Source organism: Lissotriton vulgaris, chromosome 2_1 (genome assembly GCF_964263255.1).
Source record: "Lissotriton vulgaris chromosome 2_1, aLisVul1.2, whole genome shotgun sequence".
In the NCBI taxonomy this organism is placed as follows: Eukaryota; Metazoa; Chordata; class Amphibia; order Caudata; family Salamandridae; genus Lissotriton; species Lissotriton vulgaris.
In genome coordinates this window covers 416,784,559-416,809,076 of record NC_141687.1, presented here as the reverse complement: position 1 = coordinate 416,809,076, position 24,518 = coordinate 416,784,559, and the positions used below count along the sequence as shown (strand labels likewise).

Below are 24,518 nucleotides of genomic sequence, written 5' to 3'. Positions count from 1 at the left end.
AGTAGAACTGGCCCTCCTGCTGACATCCAGTGAGCGCAAATTTGCCATTTTCTGATATTGAAACAAAATTAGTCTCTTTGTGAGCAAGAATTGTGTGGAGATTGGGTCAGCAAAGTTCCAAAACGAAGGAACCATGAAATCCGTACAACTTTATAAGCAGCAAATGCATACAATGCCAGTTCATTCACTTATTCAGACCTCAGAGTAAAGGTCAGATGCTTAGCAGTCAATAATAGATATCCCCTTCCTGTGCACAAAATGTGTTGACCTGGAAGGCTCATCTTGAAGTTCGAGCACACATCAAGTATGTGCCATGGCTACAGTTCAAAACTGCTGAAGAAAGCTCTTGGTATCATTCAGAACCACAGCAGAGAGCAACCTCACCCTTGCAGAGGCAAATCGCAAACCTCGATTTCTGCATTCGTAGCCAGCTGCAAGAAGTTTGAAGAAGGCACCATGCAGACCAAGTTCCAGGGTCGTTGCTCCACAGACCAAGCACATCAAAGAGTCACAGAGGTCAGCTCGGGTGCACTGGGGATAATGAACAGCACAATACAGTTTGTGAAAGACCAGGCAACTGAGAAGGGGAACCATTAGCTAGGCGTGATATAGAATAGATGTATCTGCAAACAACCCAAGTGCCTCATACTCCCTAACAGTAATAGGAAGCTAGTCTAAAATAGTGGTGTCTCTCCGGGGTCAATGTAAGTGTGGATTTGTGACCTCCTCAAGATCACTGGAGCTCACTAAGTATTCCACAGTCTACCCTTAATTCCTATCTTGCAATATTGACTCTTCTGAGTTAAGATTTATTAGATTGTGTACCAGATTTCCAACTAATTTCTCTTACTTCTTTCCTAAAGGACGGTCGCTTGAGGGTGAACGACAAGCTGATGGCAGTGAATGGGGAGTCTCTGCTGGGCAAGTCGAACCACGATGCCATGGAGACGCTGCGACGGTCCATGTCTATGGAGGGAAACATTCGTGGCATGATCCAGTTAGTTATACTAAGGAAAGTTGATAAACATGCCGACGGAAATCACAAGGTAACAGCCACATTCAACTGGAATTGCAATTCAGAATTTTAAAGTGATATAATTTCTACCCGCACATCGCCTAAGGGTGGCTTGATTTTTTGGCTCATCATAGAGGCATGCAAGCAAGGATTCAGAAAGGACATTTTTTTTTGTTTTTGTCCTCACATCCCTGCTCTGTGGTGCGAGGCTAAAAGTCCTCTCTGGGCTAAGCAAGCATCTGCAGTTCAGGAAACCCTTGCAAACCAGGTTTTTGTTAACCTTGTAGCAGGAAGTTTATTCAGCTGAATTCTGACTTTTGATTGGCATTTTAGCTTGCCATTTCCATCATATTACCTGCTCTAAACTGCAATGCAGTACTATGCGTTGGCTGCGTTACAAGCGTAGCATTCAGCGAGCTCATGAACACCGAATTACATTATGTAGACGTCCATTGACCGGTTGAAAACAGGAAAAATAAATACTATAATAATGGAGATATGTATTCTTAATTTTATGATGTAATACTTTATCCATGTATCATGCATTTTACTGTGATGCGTCCTTTATTTGAAATTTTCAGCCAATAAGGACATCGTCAAAAGTAGGTAAACAAGGGTGTTTTTATTTGACTAGATTAATGATACTGTAAATTAGCTGGGATTGACACCAGTTTCAAATTAGGTTTTTGTTCTCTGGTGAAGAAATGGCCAGGAAGTGTTTAACCAAGGTTTGTGAACAATAAAAGAGCTTTTAGGATAATCTGAAAACACACATATTTTATCAAATATATTGGAAGTATCCGGGCTTAATTCTTGAACTGAAAGCAGACACACATTCATTCTAGGTCAATACGTCATAAAACGGTAGAAACTTCAGCCATAAACTCGCTTCTCTATAGAGCTCCCTTTACGAGAAGGCCTATGATTGGCCAGCAGTGCATTCAGAACAGAGAAGGCTGTGCATGCGCATTGGTTTTCAGATGGAAGGTCAGTGACTGTGTTCGCTTTTGTCTCTAGTCAGGCTCTTGTTCAAGGTCATATGCCTGACCCTCTGGTGCTTGAAAGGCCAAGGTTTCCTTGGTGTTTGCTAGGAGAGCACACTAAGTGTCAAGATGGAGGCTGCTCTTGGCTGAGCCCCACCTGATTACAATTTCACCCATACATTAGAAGGTTGGGTTTAGTGTTGACCCCAAGGTTGTCCTTCTTACAAAACGTTGGGTGTTTGAAAGGATTGAAAGCAGTGTGGGTCTCGCAAATCTTTTTGCTCTTCTGTTGTAGTTCCAATTCATCTCAGAGTTACAGCCCAGAGGTGATATGTTTTCGCGGTTTGTATTTCACATTTTAAAAGTACCACCTGCATGCACATGCACTGTGAATGTGTGGGGTGCATGGGGTCAGATAAGGTTATGCACCTGTGTAAGGTTACCATATGGTACCATGTGCCAGATGGCTACATGTGATAGGAAGCACGTGGTGCCTGTCCTGAGCTTTCCTTTGCCTCCCAGTGCATTCTGGGTGATGAAGTCCTCTTTCACTCAATTGACCCAATCAGGATGTATTTCCACATTTCATGGGTTTGTAGAACGTAAAACTGGAGCGCCACTTAAATAACTGGATTCTGTGGCTGCAGTGTTTTCCACATAATTATGTATTTGAACGCAGACGATAACTATTAATAATAAAGTGATGAAAATTCTGCCTAAATTCTTTGAAGACGTGTTGCAATGGTAACATATCGAAATATACTGCCACTTAATGCCATATAATTTGCCTGTTCCTGTTGCATAATTCTAGTCAATATGCCACGTGATATGTTTTACCTTTGACGCATAACGCCAGTGACCCTGGGTATCACTGTTGGAAACGCCTGATATGGTGCATTTGGCACAGTGTATAACGTCTGTGATGTTCGCCATGTGGACAAACGTGATAGGTTGTTGTGGTTGTGTGTCACAGCTTCTAACTGGTTGCAGGTAGCCTGTTGCTTTTCATTCGTCACAATTCCAGCTGCAGGTGCACTCACCCCAATAACGCGCCCTTCCCAGGCGAGCGGCGCGGAGTGGTCTCTATTATTTCTGCAGACGGCTTCCCCTGAGAGTGCTAAACTGAAACAATAACTCCACATCCTGAAAAATAACCTCTGCCTCGATGGGACGGATGCATCCCGCATATTTAATGCAAATTTCCTCCATTCGGAAATTTATGTGACTATTTTATTTAGTGTTGCCATAACTGTATGAGGCATATTTACAGACTATTGGCATAACTAATATCCGCTGGTGATGCAACTGATTAATTCCATCTGAGCATGCTGCAGTCGGAGGATGCAATATTGTGAATTTAATGAGCGATTTTCTTTATTTATGGCTATCGGTTCTGCATCGCAGGTGCATTTATGCGCGGAGCATGATTGATAAGCACAATAATGTGCCGCCCGCGTGGCCCTCCACCTAGATGTCGCGGATAGGCAGGAGAGAATGGCGCGAGCAGCTGCGGCCGCGCCGCCGACAGGCGCGCGCCTCTGACCGCGGGTGCCCGGTGTCCTCGCGCCACAGCATGGGAAGGCATTTCTGCAGTCTATATTTGCTTGGATCACAAGTTCCGCTCTGTCCCCGTGTCTGAGAGGAAATGTACGCGCTTGTGTCAGATGTGTTCTCATGTTACCATACCAGGCCGGTGGCTAGTTCCTCGTTTGTTACCAAAGCCTGTTCGCTAGTTTCCGGTCACAGCCCAAAGTAATCGGACACCCCTCCTCGCTCTCTATGAATATTTGCTAGTTTTAGTCTCTTTCCACTATCTTCCTAGGCGCTGTGGGTTCCCTGCAAGGCACCGCGGAGGGCATTGCTCCCAGGAAAGCCTCCAGGTCAAGCAGTTTGCCTGTCTACTCTTCATTGTTGTAAATGCCATGGCAGCTACAGAGTGAATTTGGGCAAGCTGTTTCGCATTGGCACTGCAGTCTTCCAAAACCCAGCAATACATATGTAAAACTGTTCGTATATGCAATGTTGTTGTGCAGGCTCTTGACCAACCTTGCACACAGTCTCCAAGCAGGTAATTATTCATTAACTAGGTATTTTACAGAGGCATATTGTAAAAGCAAGCATCACATAGTAATACTGCATGGCAGTGCTAGGTAGCTGACTGGTGTAGGGAGCCAGATTGCTCACACAAGAAACATATGTGGCCACGTTGCTAGGTGTGGGAGCGTGCAAAATGTCTCTTCACCTGGAGCATCTGACATTCTTTCTCTGGTCCTGCCTGTAGATTCCTGCAGAAGTATTGGTAGATTGAGTGGAACTTCCCATCAACGCCACAAGGCCTCTATTTGGTTCATTTTAGTTGAGCATCCTTAGGTCTTAGGGAGTGGCTACAGTAGATCTTCAGTACTGGACCACTGCAAGGCAACGAATGTCTTGAGGGCTCCACAACAACAACCACCATCCCTTTGGACAAATTACCCTCTACGGACTATCAGAAGCTGTATTTTCCCCTTGGGGAAAGTAACTCTTTTTATTTAGAAAAGTAAAGACAACTTGCGGCTCATAACGCCAAAGAGCAGAAATCACAAATGTGTTTCCAATTTCAAGAGCAAATAAAGAAGCGAAACCATACACACTAGTGTGTCTAACCTTGCACTATTGAACAGTGTGTGGTTGGGTACCAGGTTGGATTTTAAGGGATTCAGGAGCGGTCCATGATGCAGAAAGAGAATGAGTAAATTCTGCGAGTCCTCATCCGGTAGATTCTGAGATGATTTCACCCAGTTTAATGATCACAATCACGCTTTTTTCTTCTGATCATAATCTCTTTTGAACAGTTTTTCACTAATTCACTTCTTTGGTGATTTTCCTTTCCATTGCCGAGTGTAAACATATTTAGGTGTTGCAGTTTATTTCAATCAACTGTTTTATGCAAAAGAGTATTGCAGCCGTAACAATAAAACCAAATCAATATCGGAATCTGGTCACATATGTTAAATGATGAATGAAAATGTATGTACTGTGATTCAAACAATAATATACAAAGAAATCAGATAATTTGCAACTCAGCAAAAAATCTAATACATGTTGTGACTAAATTACCCAGCCCAGCCCAATGCATTTCGGGATTCTATTCATCCCTTCTTCAGTGGCCACTGTGAAAAAAAGTGGAACACATAATCAATATTTGAATGCTCAGTCCTACACATGAAGTTTATGCAAGAAAATTGATTAACGCTTGGTCAAGGCAGAATTGTCTGCTTTTTGTTAAAAAAATCGTGGAGTGTTGATCCTCTATTTTACGCTGTGCATCCAGTATACTGGTGAACATTCACCAGCAGGGTTACTTGTACTTCTAGGCTAGCTGCCTCTCACTGGGTAGCACGCATCATTGATTTAAATTTGGAATCGTTTTTTCTTGACACAATAGGAGTGCGCTGATCATCAATTTTTATAATGATTCAAGCCATTCATTGTGATTAATGATGGAAAGTCTACCAAGGCTGCCAATAACTTTCTGCCAAGGCAACATTTTGAATTGGAACTATCAGGATGGGAAACCTAAGGAACTATTATGCATCAGTAGGATGCGGATGTCAATAAAGGTTATCTGAAGGTCTATAGACATAAGGAAATGTCCAGGTGGATGGAGATGGCGACAGTGCACTAAAGGGCCTGTCTGTCAGAGATTGGCAGCCATCACATGCTATTTGGCCCTTTTGAGGTGTGAAATGTCTCTGAACAGATCAGACGGGTTTAGTACTACAAAAAATCTGGTCACTAATTCTTCCACTGAGATCGAGGTGATTGTCCATTTTTTCAGGAGATCTTGGATTTTGAAAATAAAAGGTATCAGAACTCTGTACTGCATTAATATTGCCCACAATAGACATGAGATTTTCCAAATTTTGTCAGGTCAATTTTTCTTTCTAATGCAACAAAAAGGGAAACGGCAGGAGGGGAGAGTGAAAGGGTATTTACATAATAAACTGTAGTACACCCTTCCAACTGGTACACAAGCAAAATAGTAAGGTGATACAGCCTAGTGTGATTGATCCTGCTTAAGGCTAAAGTGGCCTCTTTGTATGAATGTGGGCATGAACATGGCTACTGGTTGGAAAAAGTCTATAAAAGAATGCCCATTTATATACAATTGTCAACCATGAGGCACATTCACAACCACAATCCCATCTATTTAATCCTGTGCAGGTTTGCTCACAAGGGGCATTAGATCCTCGGTGTATGTTCACTGCTTCACTCCGACTGTCATCGTTGACCTACTTGCGTAAAAAGCTACGTTTGTGCTAGTGACCTGGAGCAACAATACAGAAATTAATTAAGGCTTTTAACACAGACGTCTGCATAACCTGGCTAGACTACATGTACCTGAAGAATATCGGTTATATATTAATCAGGTCTATGGTACTTATTTTTTATCAACCTCAGAAATGAAGACTGAATCAACCTCGCCAGAGGGGTTTATCGGAGCATTGATCATAAAAGGCTTAATGGCCTGTTCACATGCACTTGAAGACAGTGCCTAAGTTTGCATCTATCTCCCACGAACTGGTGAAACTACATTGGTTGCCAGTAAGGAAGCGGATCCTATTCACAAGCATGTGCATTGTCTATAAGGCGACCCATGGTATAGGCCCAGCATTCCTGGGGCAATATTTTCACCTGTACAAACCAGGTAGACTTTTGAGGTCAGCCACTTTGGGATTGATCAAGACCCCACGCATCAGGAAAGTGTGTTGGGGAGGCAGGAGTTTTAGCCGAGGGGCGGCGGTGGCCTGGAATGCTCTTCCTGTGGCACTCTGACTGTCCCCTGAGCTGATGACCTTTCGGAGAAAGTTAAAAACATGGCTTTTTGTAAATTAATTCCGGGGATTTAGCTTCAGGAGCTATCAAGACAGCGCCAGGACACCGTACGGTAACAGTGCGCTTTACAAGTGTTACAAATAAAAGAAATAAATAAATAAACAGTGGGCAGGCATTAGGGAGCATGGTATGCACCTGAAGCTTGTTCAATTTACAGAGATTGAACACCACCCATCCGTCATATTTTGCATTGTTTGAAGACGCTTGACAGTGCAGTGTGAAGACACAGAGAGCACCCAATTGTGCACCCTAGATAGAATATTGGTTATTCTTATGGGGGTGTCCATAAAGTTAGCAGTGGGTGTTGTAACCTTCTAACCTAACCCATGTGATGTGTGTGGTCTGCAGGGTGGTTTGTAGTGGAAGTTCGGGTCTTAAGGCCACCTAACCTGTGTCAATTTATGTACGCCTGTCCACAAGCTTGGTTCAGGCAGCCCTCTCTGGTGTGTTATTGTTCTAATGACCATATGTACTGGGAGTCGGCAACTGTACTGTACTGGTTCAGCTGGCTGCTTAAGTTCCAGAAGTAAAAATCCTGGCGAAGTGTTATCATTTACTCTTGATGAGCTGTGTCCCTTTCACTAGGTTGACATATAATTCTAGGCAATCCCTCTTGACTGTGACCATCATTTCTGTCCTTATGTGGTTGAGTCCCATCCATTGTCCCCAGTTTCGAAATTTCACAGGGAACCATGATATATGAGAAATATTTCATGGTTGCCTGTGAAATACAGATGTCATCGTCATTGTGATAGACCATAAACTCTCCATTGCCCTTTGATTTCTTGCCAATATATTCAGGAAAGGTAAACAGTAAACCGTATAATTCCAATTTGTGCACATTATTAGCTGAGCTTTAAAGAAAAACGCTTTTTTAAGCTAATTGCCCACAAGTAAACCGATAATATAAAAAATACATAATGGATACCATATATAATACAGTCTATTTTACCATCTCATGGTTCTGTGAACATTAGCAAATCATTTGGCTTCAGCCTTGTGGTTTATGATATCACTAGAACATTTCGACAACATTTTTACCCCATACTATACAGTTACCCCTTATGAATTCTGTTTCTTCGGTCTCAAAATGCCTGAAAGCCACAGCAAACTATAACTAAACTGGCACTATTGCAGCCAGTGTAATAAAAAAAAAGATGTATATATATATATATATACAAAAAAGGAGAGAACTCTGGGTAGTTCTCAAGTTTAGGTGGAAAGCAGCTCCCGTTAGAGCACTCTCAACACCAGCGACACTCTAGATCTGCTCACCTCAAATGTCTGTTTTTCTATCAAAGTTTTTAAATTTAAGTACAGGATTAGCACAGTGCTATCCACGCCGAGATAGAAATGGGCAAAGTCTTTAAGCATAGGACTAGCACAGTGCTGTCCTTGCCGAGCTGTAAAATGACAAAAGCCATTTATCACTCCAGGTGATACATATATAATCTTGTAGAAATCTTTTCTGAAACTTTCTGTAAATTTTGCTGTATTGTATTAAAAAAAGAACCACACAGAATCATATACATGAATGATACAGAGGCATGGCTCGCAATCTAGACATCATGTCATTTTGTTTGAAAATCTTTAACTGCTCCTATGGGGTGCCACGTTTGCCTCTCTGCAGTTTCAGTTTGCACATTTCGCACACTGAGGTCTTAACATCTATATGAGATTTAACCACCCAGATACTGTCCTACACAAACACCTCTTACTTCTCCAGTTTCCTCCTAACTTTCCTCCCTTGTCAGTTGAACCCTCAAAGAGTCCCTCGCCATTGCCATAAAGATGATATTCATGAGGTGAAAGTCATGACTCACAGCCAGAAGTTATGGATTCTGTATTTATCTTTGACAGATGGTTGAACATCTATGATGACCAGCCATGTGACTCAGACCAGAGCAAAATGTTTTTTAACATGCTTAGATTCAAAGGACTGAGGAAAACTAGGGTGGAATAATGCTCCTTGTGCCATTAATGGTGGTAATGTCACTCCACAATCATAACTTCGCTTCTTTCAAAAACAAACAAAATACATGGTGACGCTGGATCTGAAAGAAATATTGATGTAATGCATAAGGCTCCTTTTTAGCCAAAGGTTCCCAAGAGTGGGTGACCACAATTGAAGTGGTTGTGGTTTTCTACTGGTCGCTTGGAACTTGTTTAGTTTGAGGCCCCTGTTGTCTGGAGCTGCACTGTTCACTGCTCACCACCAGCTGGACTTAATGCATTCATCTGTGTTTTCTCTTTAGTAGTGCTCTAGCCCATCCTCGGTTTCACGTGCTTGTGCCTCCGGTTTCTTGCTTTGATTTACACACCCCTCCCCATGGGTGACCCATTTCCTGTTTGTTCTAAACCCAAAAGATAGATTGCTCCTGGGGTGTTTCAGAGCCTATTTTTCAAGGACGAAAAACTTGTCAAAGACCCTGACTTCTTACACTTTATTATGTATTTGTATTGTTTATTTGTGATGGACCTCTACATTTCTACTAAACTTCAATAATAATAGCAGATATTGATGAATATCTCTCTTTCTCGCTCTGACGCAAATTCATAACTATATTAGATGTTAACAGTAGCACCGTAATGCTTAACTTTAGTCTCATAGAAAAAAGAAAAGATCCTATTTGAGAAATATTGCATTTCCCGGTCAAAATATGTATTTGATGTTTTGATGTATGAGTAATCTAAACCGCTTTGACGAGCTCCTCATAAAGAATATATAATGAATTCTTGATTGAATCAAATTCGTTTTAAGCAGAAATTAATTGTGTAGTATATTCTGTAAGTTCAATTTTAATCCCATTTAGGTCTGAATTGCTTGGGAAAAAGTGGTTTGCGACCTCTTCTTCCACCTCCCCCCCCTCCATATCCTCTCTCCCCTCCGACTGGTGCATCTTGGCATCTTAGGAGGTGAATATCTTCAAACTATCCATTATTTTTTTATTGGGCAGGACACTAATGGAGCCCTGCATGACAGCTCTGTTTTACTAGCTGAGTACTTTAATTAGGCTGCTTACTGATCAGTTGTTGGGATATTGATTGTGTCATTTATCAAAGAGTAGGGAAAAAGAGATCTTTTTCTGCGTGTTTGCTGGTTTATTCAGAGCACACTGATCTGAACTGCACATTCTGCTGCAGCCTTGATTTTCGATTGGGAGCGGACTCAGACAAATGAAGATGATTATAGAGCTTTCTTGAGACCCTCTATAGAAGAAGTAAAAAAAAAAAAAGGTGATGCCATATGTTCCAGCAGTGGATAGATGGATGCAGAGCACTTGATTTAACCTCATACCTATCCAACCTGGTAGAAGTTGAGGGGAGGTTAAATAAAAAAAATATTTGTACTTACCTGCTTGCTGCGTCCTCCTTGCCGCCCCTCCTGGTCGCGTCTCTCCTCCTCTCGCCGAGGATTGTGTGAGTTTTCAGAGCACACCAAAATATTTCACCACCTCTTCAAATTAAGAAACATTGTGTAGTAAGTACCTCAGTAGATGGTGATTTAAAATTAACTTTTTTTAAGATGTTGTGACCGCTCAGTAGCATAGCCTGCCCCGTCACAGCCTCTAGCCGATTGTCCCTTTGACCCCCCTCATTTAATAACAGAACGCGACATCATAACTAAATGGAATACTACATTAGCCTTTTCCTCAGAAAACATAATTGGACAATTTATATCACAATTGCAATTCTCATACTTAGAAATCGATTAAAAATAAGATAAAACAACCTTAATATGAGTAAAAATAATTAATATAAATAAACAAAAGAAACATACCTAACAAAATATAGCACAATAGGATGTAAGTCTCCAATGGAAGAAGAACAGCGAAGGAAAATAAGATTTTAAAGGAGAAGAAACATGAAAAAACATTAGCAAAAGCCGTAGGACAGATTACCACTATGATTACTTCTGCAAGAAGATGTAAAAGTAAAACACCACCAGAAGAACGTAATGGGCAGTAACAAAAATAATAACATCATCCTCTTGAACAACATTTCTGAAAGCTCCACCTTTCTCAATCTCTGGTCTCCCCCAGATTATCAACAGGGTCCTTGACAATCACCACCTTCTCTACTTTCCCCTAATTTTGTCCACTATACTCACTTTATCAACAACCATAGGCTCAGTAAATTTAAATCCACCTTTTCTTGTGTGAACAGGAACTTTGAGTCATACAATATAACCCACTACAAGATGATGTGAATGCACTCTCTTCCTTTCGTCTAAACAGATCTTTTTTTTGTACCTTGTACGCCCTGCACATTTTTCCTAACCATCATTTCAGCATCATCAGGTACACCACATTTCACCCATTTGGACATCTATCCTGGGCAGATTTGTGAAGATAGATTATGTCCACTCAATAATTCCAAAGGAGAAACTTTGGTAGAGGAATGTGAAGTAGTGTGGTAAAACCACAGCATAGACCATATATCATTTATTACAACACACTTGTTTGCAATAGCTCACTGAAATGAAATGAAATGAAATGAAATGAAAAAGAAACTTATAAAGCGCACTGCGGCCAAGCGGCTTCCTGGCGCTGAGGAACACAACCGTATCTGCCAAGGAGTCCAGAGGAATTAGCCAGGGAAAGCCTGAAGAAAAAGAAAAGTTTTAAGAGCTTTACGGAAGTGTGAAAAGATAGGAATGGAGCGAATAGAGAGAGGGAGAGTATTCCAGATCTGAGGGGCCCGCACCGAGAAGCGGGTGCCTCCGGTGCGGGATTTGCGGAAGCGGGGAACGTGAAGAAGAGAGAGAGAAGAAGAACGAAGAGAGCGGAGTGGGGCATAAGAAGAGATTAAAGAATTGATGAAGAGAGGAGCGGAGCGAGCATGCGCCCGAAAAGCCAAACAGGCAAGTTTGAACTGGGACCTGAAATGAACAGGGAGCCAGTGGAGGGATTTGAGGGCGGGAGTGATGTGGGAAAACTTAGGAAGCCGAAAAACAAGACGGGCCGCCCGGTTCTGGATGGCCTGAAGCCGGCGAATTTCGTAGGCGGGAATGCCTACGTATAGGCCATTACCATAATCCAGGCGGGATGTGATGAGGGCAGAAATGATGGCTTTGAGGGCGTCAACAGAAAAAAACCGGAAATTTTGCGAATGAGGCGGAGGGAAAGAAAGCAGGAGGAGATAACGGAACTGATGTGCGCGTGCATAGAAAGATCATTATTGATCTTAATGCCCAAGGTCCGGACAGACGAGACTGGGGAGGGAGGAGGGCCAAAGGAAAGGGGCCAGTGAGCGGAGGACCAGGGATTGGAGGGACCACCAGTGAGAACAAGCTCAGTCTTGTCGGGATTGAGCTTCAAATGATTGAAGCTCATCCATTGAGAAATAAAGACAAGAGTAGAGCTGAGCTTGGGGAGAGAGTGAGTGGGAGAGGATAGGTCAAAGACGAGCTGGAGGTCGTCTGCGTAGTTGTACACCGAGACCCCCAGCTCAAGAAGAGAGGAAATGAGGGGACGGATATAGAGATTGAAGAGAAGGGGGGAAAGAGAAGAGCCCTGGGGTACCCCACAAGTGACCGGGAGGGGGGGTGCAGAGAAATCAGAGAGGTGGACTGCCTGTGATCTGCCCTGAAGGAAGGACGCGATCCAGGAGTGGGCAGTGCCCTGGATGCCCGCTGCGCTGACACGGTCGAGAAGAATGGCATGGTCGACCGTATCAAACGCAGCGGACAGATCCAAGAGGACTAAGGCCTGGGGGAGATTACTGTCGGCCTTCGCTTTCAATTCGTCCAGGACCGCAAGGACCACACTCTCAGTAGAGTGGCCAGGTCGAAAGCCGGCCTGGTGAGAGGCCAGGATGTTATTCTCCTCGATGTAATTAGAGAGACAAGATGTCACGTAGCTCTCAAGAATCTTCCCAAGATAGGGAAGAAGGGAGATCGGCCTGAAGTTAGATGGAAGAGAGGGGTCCAGGCCAGCTTTCTTCAGGATAGGAATCACAATGGCAGTTTTAAAAGAAGAGGGGAGAGAACCCAGAGCTAAGCAGGAATTTAGAAGAGTTAAAGGAGGGGTAGGGCAGCTGGTGAATAAGGTTCTAAGAATCCGAGCGGGTGCGCAGTCCGCCGGAGAGCCGGACTTGACTTTAACAAGAAGGTCACGGAAGAGCTCAGGTGAGATGGGTTTAAAGTGATCCAGAACAGAAGAAGGAGAAAGAGAATGATCCGGTAGATTGGGTTGGGGCACGATGGGAATGTTAGCCTTAATGGTGATTATTTTATTGATAAAATAATCATTAAGGGAATGACAGAAAGATTGGGAAGGGACAGGGGAAAGGCTGGCACGATCGGAGGTGGCAAGACTGCGCACCAGTGAAAAAATCTCGCGAGATTTATTGGCCGAGCGGGCTACGCGCTCCGAAAAATAACTGGATTTGGCCGCTAAGATGGCCAATTTGTAGTTGTTTAGAAGAGCCTTATAATTAAGACGGAGGGTGGGGCAGTAGTTACGGCGCCAGCGGCGCTCAGAGCGCCTGAGCTCTAATTTCAGGCATCTGAGGTCGTTGGTAAACCACTTGTGAGCATCGTGAGGGCGGGCTGATCTGATCTTTTTAAGCGGTGCAGCCTGGTCACAGGCCGAGGAAAGCCAGGTGTTAATGGCAGCCGCCTGATTCTCCACAGAGAGATCGATCAGGGTGGGAGCCGATGAGGACCGAGAGGAAGAAAGATCATTAAGATCAGTCTTATTCCAGCTCCGGGCCCAGATGTTTTTGGGCAGGGGGGCTTTCTCGGGCTGAGATAGGTGGATAGAAAAAGAGATCACACTGAACACATTCACCCAAAACGCGATTCATGCATTCCACTAGCCCATTGGCGTGCGGGTAGCAAAGTGAATTTCCAAGATCCAGATATCACCTTGCTGGTTAAAGACTGAAATTCCTCACTTGGAAACCGGACACCATTGTCTGAAAACAAAACGGAAGGAAACTCTTCCCTCCCGAAAACATCTTTCAAAAAAATCATTCACATTTTTCTGATTAGTAGGTTCTCCTAAAAATGGACATTAGTCCATTTTGAGTAGTAATCAATGAGGACTAATGCAAACCGTGAATGAGATGGTATGGAATTGAAAGACCCAAGAAGATCAAAGTCCACTATTTCCCATGGTTTAGATGGAAATTCCATTAATTGCAAAGATGGATTCCTTATTTTCAGACCATCCTCTCAACTGTTGCAAATAACACAATCGCTGACATCCTCCTCAATATGACGGTCCATACCAGGCCACCAAAATATTTCATGCACACTTAATTTGGTAAGCATTCTTCCCTGTTGACCTTCATGTGCACCACACATAATTTGTTTCTTTATGCTAACTGGAGGTACAACAGTTTCTTCATGCATAAGGATACCTTCTTCTACTGTAAGCTCTGTTGATACCTCAACGTAAGGCCAACCATTCTTTACAAAACCCATACCAAGTGACAATAACACATCTTTGCTTAGCTCTTCTCCCTACTCAGCTTCACCAGCAGCACACATATTCTCCAAATCAATTGCAGAAATGAAACAACTTTCTGGTTCATTATCCTGCACAACATCTCTGCCTAGCTCAACAATTAGAAAGCTGGACAAAGAAACTCAGCTTTAACATTTTCATTACCAGGCAAACATGAAATATCACAATCATACTGCAACAACTGTGTTGAAAACTGAGTTATGCTTGGTGTTTGATCTTTAATATTGTCACCCGACAGAATGGATTCTAAAGGACTATGATTAGTTCTCATCACAAACGTATTGCCCCAGATATATGGGTGAAACTGGCTTGTGGCCCACTAACACGAAAGTAACTTGTTTTCAGCCACAACAAAAACCATTTCAGAACCCCCGCAAGCCATAAGAAAATAGTGTAACCGAGCCCAAATGACGTGCATCCAATGTGATGTTGCATTGCACACTTGGATCAAATGGCGTTAAAATCTTAGAGCCCACCAGCTGTGAGACTTGCAAGACTTGTCCCCAAGAAAAGGAACATTTTTCTTAAGTAAAGCAGTTAAGGGTTTGATCTTTGATGCATAATCTGCAATAAATCTTAAATGAAATTCATAAAGGCTGATGAATTAATTAAGACCCGTTTTATCAGAAGGTAATGGAGCATCAATAATGGCTTTGACAAATCCAGGTCTTGGTTCCACTTCATGTTCAGACACAACATGCTCCAAGAACTCAACTGTGTCTCTCAAAAACTGATATTTTTCTACAATCAAAACAATAACATTCTCCTGCATAATGCTTGAAACCTTTCCCCAAATAAAATCATGACCCTCTCTGTTGGTAGCAAACATTAAAACATTATCTTAAAAACAGCTACTCCTTCAATTTCTTTGAATAACTGAAACATGATTCTCTGTAAAACTGCAGCTGCTGAAACCAAACAGAATAGAATTTTACAATACTGAAATCTGCCAATAGAAGATTCAAATGCCACAAGATGTCTAGATGCAGGATCAAGTACAACCTGATGGTAGGCTGCAGCCAAATGTAACTTTGAAAACCATTTGTAACCCCTATCTAGGTCAACAAATTTGGAAAAGGGTGTGAAGCAACCCAGATATGCTTATTTAAACTTTGAAGATACACACAAACTCTTAGTTCACCATTCCTCTAGTGCACTATCACAAGTTGCGACATGCACAAAACGACTCAATTGGTTCAATAATGCCTTTTTCATAAAAACACAAAAGATCCTTTTCCAATGTTTTATCTAGGACTTAACTGTACACTTCTCAATGTGTGTTTCACAGGAATAGAACCCTCCTTAACGTTAATCATATGAGTGAACCCTTTGACAAAACCTTATTCCATGGAGAATGCTGCAGAATATTGGTACACCAGGTTTTCTATAAACATCTTTGAAGGAAACGTCTGGAACTTGATCCTTTGTATCGGGCCTTACTAGCATTTGACGCAAACCTTGGAAAAGCCAACCCAGAATTTTTGGGCAACATACATTTTGCTATAGAGTTTCCTTTTCCTGAATTCCAGTCTTCTTCTAAGTAACCAGTCAACTCAATGTTGCACCCCTCATAAGAAACAGGTAACTTATCAGGTGGTACCAATGGTCTGTTATTCTATGTATCTCTAAACACTTCCTGAGTGATCATACTGATTCTTTCACCAGAATCAACAAGTAATATAAGTATTTTTGACTCCTACACCAATATCAATATAAGGGCGAAACATTCATAACGATCATCACTCACTATGTCATCTTCTGCTACTACCATGATCATGTCTTTGAGATCATCACTAATCTTGTCCATGCCACTAAAGTCAGACTCAGACATTTTAGCCACACCAACGTCGCTATTGCTTATACTACCACCACTACGCTTACTACTTTGACAGACGTTGGCAAAATGGCCAATGTTTTTGCAAAACTACATACAACATACTAAGCAGGATACACATTGTTTTCCTAGCCAGTGTACTGCCTCCACATCTAAAACACATATCAGACTGTTTGAAGAATGGTCTACTATCACCATGTGCTGCTTTCACAGTATTGTCATCTTTTGACCGGCCCCAATCGCTTCTGAAGATATGTCCTCAAGTTCTTTTCCTGATGCTTTAGATGTTTTAATATTTTTTGCAGTCCTGATGGTTTCCTCAAGTGATGGATTCCCCATAGAAAGTATTTTTTGTTGAATAGACTTATCCATGCACTTGCAAATGAATTGATTTCTCACCAGCTGTTCCAAAAATGCTCCAAATTGACAATCTGCAATCAACCTCCTCAACACCGAAATATGTGTCAGCACCTTTGCATGTCGTTGCTTTTTTTATTTAAAGAATTTGTGATTGTATGTTCAGACTAGACTGAACATCAAATATGAGTTGAAGCTTCTTTGCAATCTTGGAAAATTCATCAACCTCATTTAATACAAGGGGCGGTAAATGTTTGAACATGGCCCTTCCTACATATCCCATTGAATGAAGAAAAAGGAATGTTTTCCCCTCAGGAAGAAAACTTGATACTCCAATCACTCCTAAATAAATTTCAAAGGAGTCAAACCCGTTCTTTGATGGAATAGGTGGATTGCTTGGTGTTTCCTGAAAAGGCGGCGTAGGCGTAACTGAGTGCATCACAGAACACTGCTAAACCACTCTAGAACAAGTGCCTAAGTTATAATGTAGATCCACTACAATGCCAACTTATATGTCTCCTTGGGCATGTGCAATTTTTCGAGCATAAGGTGTGCGTATTAACAGGACAGGAAAATAACCAAAATGTACACGTAACTGAGGAATACAGTACTGTTGTGTGCATCACTCTAATCATAAACAGACCTACATACTGTCCACAGTTGCAGCTGCACACATATCATGAAGTGTTAAGAGGAAAGTGTGCACGTCACTTATGACTACAGTAGTGCACAGTTGCGAGTGTTCAAAAAAGATCTACGTAGTATACTGATATAGTTATATATTTCACATGACATGCTAGAAAGAAAGTGTGCGCATCACTGATTAATGCCCCTGTTTTCAGTTCAGCATAATGCACCGTACCTTATTCAAGACATTTTTCTTCTCAAGTGCTGTGTCTACTATACATGTAACAGCACACTTGCATGCAACGCACCAGGCTGCTTCACCAATACACCAAAGATGGTGGCACGTATGAGTAAACGGTGCGATGATTTTTCCTAGCACTGCGTCACTGTGCATTCACTTGTGTTTCAAATCTACTTCCAAGTTGGTGGCGGTGCACATGCGCATTCATACGCCAGTTGCCTTGCGCACTAGCCCCCTACATGGCTAAACATCACTGGCAACATTTCCTCATCTCACCAGAAATCTTCAGCATAACAGAACATGAGAAAACATCTTCTTTACAGGTATGTACTCGTGAAAGACACTTTGGCAAATGCAAATTACCTCCAAAGTCAACAGACAACAGACACATGTTCATCTGTAAATCAGCCTTCATAGTCAAACTCGCTGCCAAACAACTTGTAATTAGTACCGCGGTAGATGGTGATTTAAAATAAACTTTATTGCAAGAAATTGAGACTGCACAATAGCGCAGCATGCCCTGTCATAGCCTCCACCCAACTGTCCTTTTCCAATACAATTGACCTCCCAGATTCCATTACGGAATGTGGCATTATAACTAAAGAGAATGATACGCATTCAATTTTTTGAAGATGCACAACTGATAAAAAAATATAAATATAAAACTGGTTTTGACCTCAGTAATACCACAGTATTTACCCAGAATAGTCTTTCTTGAGATGTTGTTAGTAGGTCTGTGGCAAGTATGTTATTGATAAAGATAGGTTTTTCATTTGTGTGTTAGACTTTATGGCTTCTATTCGCTTGGTTGGACTAAAGAACGAGTTCTGTAAATTGACTGCCCCTAAAATGAAGACATAACATTTCATGCCCAGGTTTACTGTTGAGTCATGACATTGTGTTTGGTGTTCTGATGGTATGGGTGGTGTAGTGGGTTATATGTGTGAGGAAGAGTGGGGCCTCACGATGGAAGAATGGAGTCTGATGCTCCAAACTATGAGTTGGATAATTTTTCTCAAAGGCAGGAGGCACAGATGTCATTGGTTTGGGTTCAGAAGTGATATCCGGGGGTCTGTAGAGATATTGCTCAATTAAGGGTAGGTTGTGACTGCTGGTTATAAACTGTAGCAGTAGTCCAGTTTTTTTTATTGCTGAAGAGATAACAAAGTTTATACGCTGATAAAATGCAAAGTATGACTTACTGTGGGGTTTCCTTGGTTCCTAAAGAGGATCTGGTGCCATAGTTTACTCCAAAATAGTTGGAAAACCTAGATATTTGGTGCAAGGAAAGGTGTGGGGCAATGCATGGTTGTAGGGCCAAGTATTATGATTTCAGAATTATTAGTGTTGAATTTGAGCTGGCTTTTGTGTATCCACCGGTGGATCCTTTCAAATAAATCCTGTAGCTTCTGGGCTGTTGCATAATGGTCTTCATCAAAGAGAAACATGTCTGTGTCACTTGCATAAATGTTAAATATGAATGCATATTTGGCCTCCATGGTTGCCTACAGGTTGAAAAGAATCGGGGAAAAGGATGAGTCCTGAGGGACCACATAGAAAAAGGCAGAGGGCTGGGCATGGACAACACTATGTTTCAATTGACTGATGTTCAATTTGAGTCTGACTTGCCAGACTGCTTTTAGAAGGCTGAAAACGAAAGCTTCATTTGGACCATTCCAAAAACTTACAGTGGGCTTTGAGCCCCCTCAATACTTACCATTGGTTGACATTTTCACTTTCATGTGCTTGATTCTTCCCTCCCTCAGTTTGTATTTGTTCCTTCCCTGGAGCGTAGCTTGCTTTACGACACTCTTGTTTGGCTCATATGTATTCTTTTACTCCTCACATTTACGACACTTTTTTATTTTTATTTTAGAACTCCATGAACCCTGCATGCGTTTTTAAAACTCTCTGCCTCACATGCTGCGTGTCCCCGCTCTCCTTGTTGTTCTCTCCAACCTGTTACTTACACCCTTTCCTCGTGTGCTGTGTCTCGTGTAAGAGACCTTCCCCCACCCATACACACTGTGTAGCTCCCTTCTCCCTTGCTTTTTCTTTAATTGAAAACCCCATTCCCCACTATTTCACCCCACTTGTTCCTCTTTACCCATTCCTTCTTTGCTCCCCCACTCCTTGCGGTCCTTAAATTACTTACATTTACATGTTTTAGGAGGGCCCTGGCAACATACATTTGTTGCCAGGCTTTTCCTCTTTCCAACATGCGCTTTAACAAAAGTTACATTTTTTTTGCTGTAAGGGCCATCCTTCATCTTTAATAGCTAAATAAAATTAAAAAATCAATGACGCCTGCACCATTCAGTAGGCATGCACAACCTGGGTGGTGGTGAATGTTTGCTCATACGTTATCACATATACGCGCGTATACTGAAAGAGACAGCTGCAGAATGTTGTGACATGTACACCCTCATGAGTGCATTGTCTGTTTTTTTTTTTTTTTTTAACCAATGCTGCACGACTTCAAGAAAAAGCTTTGGCAAAGCTAATAGGTGATAATAGCGAGACCTGTTGGTTTTGCCAGTGCTTGTTTGCAGAGCTGTGCTCCTGAACTCAAAAAGCTAAAAGCGAATCAAGGAGTGGCAAAACAAATCCTCAAAAGGAGGCAAATCAGAGTACATCTGTGAACAATTCTTGAGGTACATGTAATGTCCTGGGAAAACTTCCTTTTAGAAAACTATCAATTAGAGTTAATAAAGTATCCTTTTTAGGTCTCGGCCTGTGAAAGACTGCGCACATGCGCAGTCGAGCTGGCGAGATTTAATGAGGTAGAGTGAGTTTCACTAGCGAGGTTAAGCCCCGCCCCTCTTTTCCATTGGCTGGCGTCACCGTTCATGCTAAACGGTGGCCAGCCATTGGAGAAGAGGTCCTAGTGATGTTCTTCTTTCTCTTTAAGCCCCGTCCTTTTCAGACTGGGTTCATTGACTTACTGGTGGCGTAAAAGGTTTCGTATCTTCTTTATGGGTCCAACAGATGACCCCATAAAAAAGATAAGGAACTTTTTACATCAACAGGAAGTCAGTCTGAAAGGGACGGGGCTGTGTCATTGCGAGCGCTTGTTTTATTCTCTGTCACTTGTCTTCATTTTATCCGTTTAGCTGTTCTTAACTACATCCACCCTCCTCAGCGCACTATCTACGCCGATTTCTAATGTTTCTTTTACAACCCCTCGTGTTTTATTGTCTGTACTAGCAGCCCGCCCCAGCGTTGCCTGGGGCAGAAGGGGGGTGGGGGCAGCATTTCAGGCTTGTGTGCACTTCCGCCCCGGCCCCCGCCCGCCACGACATTTCCACTCCTTGTAGCATTTCCTTTTAAAGATGACAACCAGCAGTAGAATTAAGTCGAAGGTTTATTCCATAAGAAAGAGCACATCCAAGTACTTCAGTAGCACATAACAAAATGATCACAGTGGTACATAACCGAATCATCCCCGCGCTTCACTCAGCCGCACACGTTCCGCCTTGCGTGCACTCCCGACCCGGCCCCCGCCCGCCACGACATTTCCACTCCTCCCCGCGCTTCACCCAGCCACACACGTTCACCTACCTCAGCCCGACTTCCCCGCTCCTCGTTCCGCCTCCTCACATCAGCCCGACTTCACCGCTCCTTGTTCCGCCTCCTCCCATCAGCCCGACTTCACCGCTCCTGGTTCCGCTTCCTCCCATCGCTTCTTTGAGCCGCACACGTTCCACTCCTCCCCGTGCTTCATGTATCTCAGCCCGACTTCACCGCTGCTGTCCACCGCTCCTCCCCGCGCTAGATGATGTCAGCACGCACGTCCACGTTGTTAGCGCACACGGCCGGCGCTACTTCTTAGGGACTACTTTGTTTTTATTGTTTATTTTTTAAATAACGTTTATTTGTATATTTTTTATAGCCTATGTCCATCTACAGGACCCCCCCCCTTTCCAATGCTGTATTGGGTGTTGCGATTGGTGGTGTACTTTTCGAGTTTACCTGGCTCAAAGGACACAGTTCTCTCTTTATAATAGTACTAGCAGCCCGCTCCGGCGTTGCCCGGGGGCAGAAGGGGGCTGGGGGCTGCTTTTAGAGTATTAGTGTAGTCCTGGCCGGAAGCCCGCCCCCACCGCCCTCCCGGACATTGCTTGTACCGCTGCCCTCCAGCCTGCCTCCCGCCCGCCCGGCTCCCGCCCGCCAAGGCGTTGCCCGGGGGCAGAAGGGGGCTGGGGGCTGCAATTTTAATATTTCTTTAGTCCCGGCCGGGCCCCCCATGCCTCCCTCCTTACCTCAGTCGCGCTCGTACTTAGCCCCCACACCTGGGCACACGCCAGCCTCGACATTGCCCCTCTCGCCTTACCTGAGCCGCCGCGCCACCCGTCACTCCTCGTCCCCGCGCGTCATCACGTAGGTGTAGGTCGCGGTCAGCGCTACGTCGCGGCCGGCGCTTGTTTTAGGGGACAACTTTTTAAAAAAACTTTATTTTTTTAATTTACGTTTATTTTTTATTTTTTGCAGCCTATGTCCATCTATACACCCTGTGGTTTACAACAATGTATTGGGTGTGTGGATTGGCGCTGTGGTTCCCGAGTTCACCTTGCCAAAAGTTGCAAGTTCTCTCTTTATAATAGTAGTATAGATAGATTTCTTCAGTAGCGCTCGCTTCCTCGCTGCTGCCTGCCGCAGCGAGAGATGGGAGCACGGGAGCGCGGGCGGCCATGATTGGCTTCTGCCTGCCTTGGCCTCCTCCCCCGCCACTGTATTTACACCCTTGCTCAGCTGTGGCCACGGCCTTCTCTCGGGGAGCTCTGGAGTTATTTTTAAATTGCTGCGTCTCTCGCAATCAATGCCGCTCAAGTAGCGACAGAAGCGGGAGGCCGTGGGCCTGTGAGCTGCCATCGCCTGCGACGAGCACTTAAAGGCCTGTCTCGTGAAATTCCTGCTGCGACGCAAGCACGGCTTGGGTAGCGTATTCCGGATGACGGGTTCTCACGCGCTGTGGGCCCCACTGAGAGGAAAAGCAACGGGCTGCAGGGATCTATGAACAAGTACTGACGTACGTGTCTCGTGCACTGTCCCATCAGCCTTGTAATGTTAGGGGGTGCAACTAGAGCTGTGAGGCTATGGCAGCAGTGTGGCTTTTGTGTGCACTGAAATAGGTGCGCACAACTACCACCCTTTGCGTCCGGGCCAAACAAAAGTGCCTTATAAATGAGTAATGCAGCCCTTTAAAAATACACCTTTTATTATGCGCAGCTGCCATGTTTCACAGTTCAATGCATGGTGACGTGCTGCTCCAGAATTTTAAAGTTCCAGAACAATGAAAGTCTGGACTGGTTTGGAGGCATGGACCTGAGAAACTTGGCAGGGCTGATTAAGTCTGGTCCATGGATGACCTTCTCAGTGTTGTGCTTTCAATCACTAATAAATTATCTCAGTGGAAGAAAAGTAAGACTGCTACACCAGGAATACATTTTTTCGTAACATGAAAGCCCAGGAATGAAAAGTGTCCGTGATGATGTGTGAGGTGGCGGACTCTAACGCAATGCCTCTGGGCGGGGTTTAAGGGTGGGTGGTTGCGTGCCTGTCCTAACCCACTGTGCATCCCCCATTTCTCTCAGTGGGAATGTGTGGTTGACTCATCTTTCGTTAATGGGCCTGGTGAGTGAGGAGCACAAGTCTCTCATCACTAGGACCACAGACCATGTGTGTACAGAACCAGTCCTTCAGCAATGGGTCAGTGTATGAGCACTAATTCTTCAAAGGGCACTGTCTTTCAGAAGGACCAGTCCTTATCAATTGGCCAGGTTAACAGAGCATCTGCTCTTCAGTAATACCATTCCCATTAAGGCCCAGAGCACAGCTGCAGATTCGTGAATCCTGCAGGACACAGAAATAAGGCCTTTATGTCCCCATATCAGGAGTATGACATTTACTACACATCACCAAAGATGCCCATTGCCCATGAAGGAACCACTATTTGTTAATAACTATTCCAACTGTGGCCAATGGCTAGGGAGCTGTCGAATTCTGGCCCATTAAAGTTTAATCAGGCAGGCGGTTGAGACAGAATGGGGAAAAAGACAGAGACAGTGAAACCATGGGATACTAACTACTTTCTAGTACAAATTCGTTTTTATTCAGTAGGCGTATACATTGGGCTATTAGCTGGTTATAGAATGTAGTAATAGCAATGCTAACGTTTTCGGTTCCACAACATCCCAAAAAAATACACTGCAATTGCTTAAATAAAAATCTCCCACCCCTGCCGTTGATGGTGGTTGACAAATTAATTCAATTGCACCAACATTTTTTTATAATTACATGTTGTCTAAGTAGAAACAGTGAAGGAGCACACACTACATTACCTGTTCAGCTGGAGGCAGGACATTTTCCTCCCTGAAACCTTATTTGGATTTTAAGGCAAGTACCTGGCATCTACCTCCACCAATTGCTAGGAGTGACCATAGACGGCACGCATGCACAGTCCATTCTTGCTGTCTTACTTTTTCGCATTTGTCGTATTAATTCTTTATTTCCGTTTACCACAGAGGCTTAACACTTGTGCAGAGTTTGTTTTAATTCCTCCTTCATCTCGAGAAGGGTCGTGCTTTAACCACTCGCATATTTTTCCCTCTTATGCCACAATACTTTTTTAGGTCTCGCGACCTGCGGTGCACTGCATAGCAGTGCTCAAGCAAGTTGCGTGACCTATTGTAATAAAAAAACGGGGATTGTGAGCTGCCCTAGGAATCGCACATGCTTGTGCATGTGCGTTTCCTTTTCAGCTCCCCCCATTGGTCTTTGCGTGCGTCTTATTGTAAAAGACTGCACGCAATTGGCCCGAAGCACGCGCATAGCTCCTCCCATGGCCTATTGGTGTCTATTACGTGCACCAAGCACGTAATCTACACCAATAAGCTGTGGGAGGAGCTATGATTGTGCCCACACAGGTGACGTACGCGGCACTTGTTTTCTTTGCATAACTTATCGTGCCAGGAATAAGATGAATGCATTTAACCAGGAAAAGAAGTGATGTGTTCGGTTAAAGTGTACTCTGAATTCCCAACGTTTGCCACTTTTCTTCACTTTAAATATCTCAATAAAGACATTTTAATTCAATGACCTGAACGTA

The 24,518-nt window shown here is 43.4% G+C and overlaps 1 protein-coding gene across 1 annotated transcript in view; it reads left to right on the top strand.

Annotated features, from left to right (window-relative positions):
- PARD3B (par-3 family cell polarity regulator beta) overlaps positions 1 to 24,518 on the top strand; it is a 1,965,377-nt gene that overhangs the window by 930,984 nt on the left and 1,009,875 nt on the right. Inside the window, exon 12 of the mRNA XM_086954074.1 lies at positions 864 to 1,046. Coding sequence (XP_086810200.1) covers positions 864 to 1,046 — 183 coding nt within the window. The remainder of the gene's footprint in view (positions 1 to 863; positions 1,047 to 24,518) is intronic.